Source organism: Danio rerio, chromosome 6 (genome assembly GCF_052040795.2).
Source record: "Danio rerio strain M-AB ecotype USA chromosome 6, GRCz13ab, whole genome shotgun sequence".
Taxonomy (NCBI): Eukaryota; Metazoa; Chordata; class Actinopteri; order Cypriniformes; family Danionidae; genus Danio; species Danio rerio.
Window position 1 is genome coordinate 197,501 of NC_141026.1, and position 3,852 is coordinate 201,352.

The 3,852-nt window shown below is 40.1% G+C and overlaps 2 protein-coding genes across 5 annotated transcripts in view; one reads left to right on the forward strand and one right to left on the reverse strand.

Moving 5' to 3' along the window:
• The window catches only part of hmox1b (heme oxygenase 1b), a 3,709-nt gene extending 3,607 nt beyond the window's left edge, over window positions 1-102 (forward strand). For 2 of the 3 annotated variants that reach the window (XM_087255324.1, XM_087255325.1), the window contains exon 6: window positions 1-102. This exon is cut by the window's left edge and continues 154 nt beyond it. The gene's annotated coding sequence lies outside the window, so the exon portion shown is untranslated. The other variant, NM_205671.1, reaches the window with a different exon arrangement.
• Window positions 103-1,404: 1,302 nt separating this feature from the next.
• The window catches only part of LOC141386149 (target of Myb1 membrane trafficking protein), a 41,678-nt gene continuing 39,230 nt past the window's right edge, over window positions 1,405-3,852 (reverse strand). For both annotated transcript variants that reach the window (XM_087256288.1, XM_087256287.1), the window contains 3 exons: window positions 2,169-2,228; window positions 1,885-1,921; window positions 1,405-1,768 (listed from right to left, as the gene is read on the reverse strand). In XM_087256288.1, the coding sequence (XP_087112414.1) occupies window positions 1,626-1,768; window positions 1,885-1,921; window positions 2,169-2,228 (240 nt within the window). In that variant the 3' untranslated portion in view covers window positions 1,405-1,625. The remainder of the gene's footprint in view (window positions 1,769-1,884; window positions 1,922-2,168; window positions 2,229-3,852) is intronic.

The following is a 3,852-nucleotide window of genomic DNA, read 5'->3' on the forward strand; positions in this document are numbered from 1 at the left end:
TGTAAAAAGGCCACACTATTCAGCGCTGTATCGGCACATTTGTACTGTTGAGATGATATTTTTATAATAAAACTGAAGAGGCGCTGTCTGTCCTCAAGCCTCTCGGTGTGTCCCGGTTCTGTGGTAATGTCAGACATGTGCACATTTACATCACACTGTTCTGCTCAGCACAAAAGAAGATACTTTGAAGAATGTTGGAAAGCTGTAGCCACTGACCTGTGTTCAACATCAGCATAAACAAACTCAGAATAAAGAGGAAATGAGCATTTGAGGAAAATCCAACATGAACACACACACACACACACACACACACACACACACACACACACAGAAAAAACAGATCAACACAAATAAACAACAGACACGCACAAACACAGACACAAACATGCACATACACATGCATCAACACACAAAAACACACACCAACACAAACATTATCACAAATGTGCACATACACAAACACACAAATAAACACACAAACATGCACACAGATGCAAATACACACACACAACACAGACACACACATGCATCAACACACAAATGCACACACAAAAAGGAAACAAATACACACATAAACACACACACACACACTAACCAGACCAAACATGCACACGATTGTGCACATACACACATAAACATGCACACTTACACACAAACAAAAACACACATCAACCCAAACACACACACACACACACACACACACACACACACACACACACACACACACACACACAAGCATGCACATACAAACAAATCAACAAACACACAGACACCAACACACAAATTCACACACACAACCAAATAAAAACACACATACAAAAAAAAACAGACAACCAAAAAACACACACACACCAATCCCAAACATGCACACAAACATCAACACAAACATGCAACTTACACACACACAGACAAAAACCCACACTTTAACACACACACACACACACACACACATGCAACAACATACAAAAACACAAAGAAAATACACACAATCACACACAAACACAAAAACAAAACACACAAACATGCACAAATGCACACACAACAGACACACAAACATGCAAACAAACACAAATAGAAACAAAAACCCACAAAGAAAAAAGACACAAACATACACAAAACACACACACACCAACCCAATGATGCACTCAAACATCAACACGATTGTGCAAATACACAAATGCACACATCACCACCAACATGCAGACACACACACACACACACACACACAAAAATACAAATAAAAACACACACAAAGAATAAAACGCTCACAATCACACACACACACACATCAATCCAAACATGCAGACAAACAACATGAATGAGTGCACACACACACACACAAACACACACACACACAAATGTGCAAATGTGCGCACAAACACACACCCCAGTGAGTGGCGGAGATGTACAGCAGTGTCTGTTTAATGATGGTGTTCAGTCAGATGTGGAACAGAACATCCTCACGGGTCAATACAACATCAGTTAAAGCCACACACACACACACACACACACACACACACACACACTCAACAGCTCAAGCCAAACTCATATGATGACCCCAGCGCTGGACGAGGGTCTGCTCATCCTCTGCAGGACAGGAAGTGGACACTGTGGACTTCCTGCGCTCAGAGTGTGAAGAGCTGCTCGTGGTTCTGCTGGTGTGTGGCCTGCTGAGGGCGCGGGGGGCTGACGGTGACGCCCGCACTGCTGTTCATCGAGGGAAGGTGATCCGCAGCTGAAGCTCTTCCAGCCAGAAACTTGTCAAACTCTGAGAGAGGAGACGGAGAATCACGAGGAGGAACGAGGAGTTAGTGATGATGAGTGATGATGATGAGTTATAAATGATGAGTTGTGATGAGATATGAGCAGCAGATGCTCCCTCACCTTCACTGGTCACACCTTCAGCATCATCATCCTCGGGCTGAAACACAGCATCAACACAACACTAGTACACACACACACACTCCACCAACAGAGAACCAGCATATGAGTGTGTGTGAGTGTGTACTGCAGAGCCTCCAGCAGATGGCGCTGCTGCTCAGCTTTTTGTGTGTGTTAAAGAGTGTGTAACTGTGTGTGTGTGTGTGTGTTTTAGAGTGTGTAACTGTGTGTGTGTGTGTGTGTGTGTGTGTGTGTGTGTGTTTTAAAGCATGAGTAAATCTCTTCACCGTCTCCTCTGTCAGCCACTTCTCGATGTCCTCCATGGCGGAGCTGTGAGGAGCCGGAGCCTGAAGGGGAAACAGCACAAACACTGCGTCACCTGTGTGTGTGTGTGTGTGTGTGTGTGTGCGAATTTGATCCTCTGACCATACACTGATGATAAATATGAAGAGTTGCTGTCAGCACATGCAAATCACACACACACACACACACACACACACACACATACGTGTTTTGCTATACTTGTGAGGGCCATGACCCAGTAGCATGCTGTGAGGACCCCCCTTTCTGTTAATGCTAGGAAAATAAAAAAAATAGTAGTGCCACTAGAGGGGAGCAGACAAACAGAATATCACTTTAAATCTTCAAAAACACCATGTTCACAAAAGTGGTGAGGTCAGCTGGGTGTTGTGAGGACCGGACTGTTACTAGGCAGATTTCAGTTCTCCGGTTATGGGTAGCCATTTTTAAAAGTGATCTGAGAAGCTGATTTTAGTCCAAATAACTCTTTTAACCACTGAATTAATTAGTTTGACTATAATTTAATTACTCAAACAGTTCAAAATGCTGATACATTTAGCTAATAACCTGCTGATTTTATGATTGGTTAATACACAGTCTCGACTAAGGAAACTCGTGCTATATCACAACATGGCCATGTCATTTGGTCGGTCATGGTCATTAACACTAATTTCTATTTTTGTGTCCGTGAACACGAACCCTGCCAACATTTGGTCGATTCAAGAAATGAACTTACTATAATTAGTGGTGAAACGGATCGAGGTTGATTCCATTCACACAGATCTTTCTCTACCGAATGCACGTGAGCTGCGGGTGAACTGTAAATTCCTTTATCATAGAGGAATGATGTAAAAGAGTAAAAGTGCAAATGACGAATCCATGCGCGCCGCAGAGCTTCAGGAATATGGACTCACTGTAAACTGATGATGATTGACTCTAGTCAAATGCATTAGTGAGTCATGATAACACTTGCTCTATGCTACCACCTTATAAAGCAGGCTAATAATAATAATACTTGTTATATATATATATATATATATATATATATATATGTATATATATATATATTTTTTTTTTACAGTAGACATTGTTTATAATGCATGTTGCATGACAGTCTAGATAATAAATAACGGTGTTTAAAAACAATATTTGGTTACTCTATTTTATGGTGTCCTTGTTACAGTGTTATTATACATTTACATACTGAGTGATATTAACTACATGCACTTACTATATTGTTAGAATTGTAGTTGGCCTACATGTAACAAGGACACCTTAAAATAAAGTGTTAACCAATATTAGTTTGTTAGTACGTTGATTTTCAGGGTATTTTCATAACTAAATGTGTATAAAATTCTCTATTCTGCTTGCATTATGATAGAGAATATTATCTGAAATAAAATCTGTTATATGAGCCGCACTGAGTTTAAAAAAAGTTGCACAACTGAAGAGTTTACAAAATCACAGAAAACAAAAGAAAAAAAAAACTGCAGTTAAGTTTACGCTGATGATAAATACAACTCTTACCACAGACATGGTCTTGGTCAGTTTTTTTTTTTAGTTTTAGCAGTTGAGAAAACTATTCACTTTGATATAAAGTATTGAGAAACAAAACCTGTTATTTGACAACCACCACAACACAAATCCAAAATTAGAAATCAGAGAAGATGG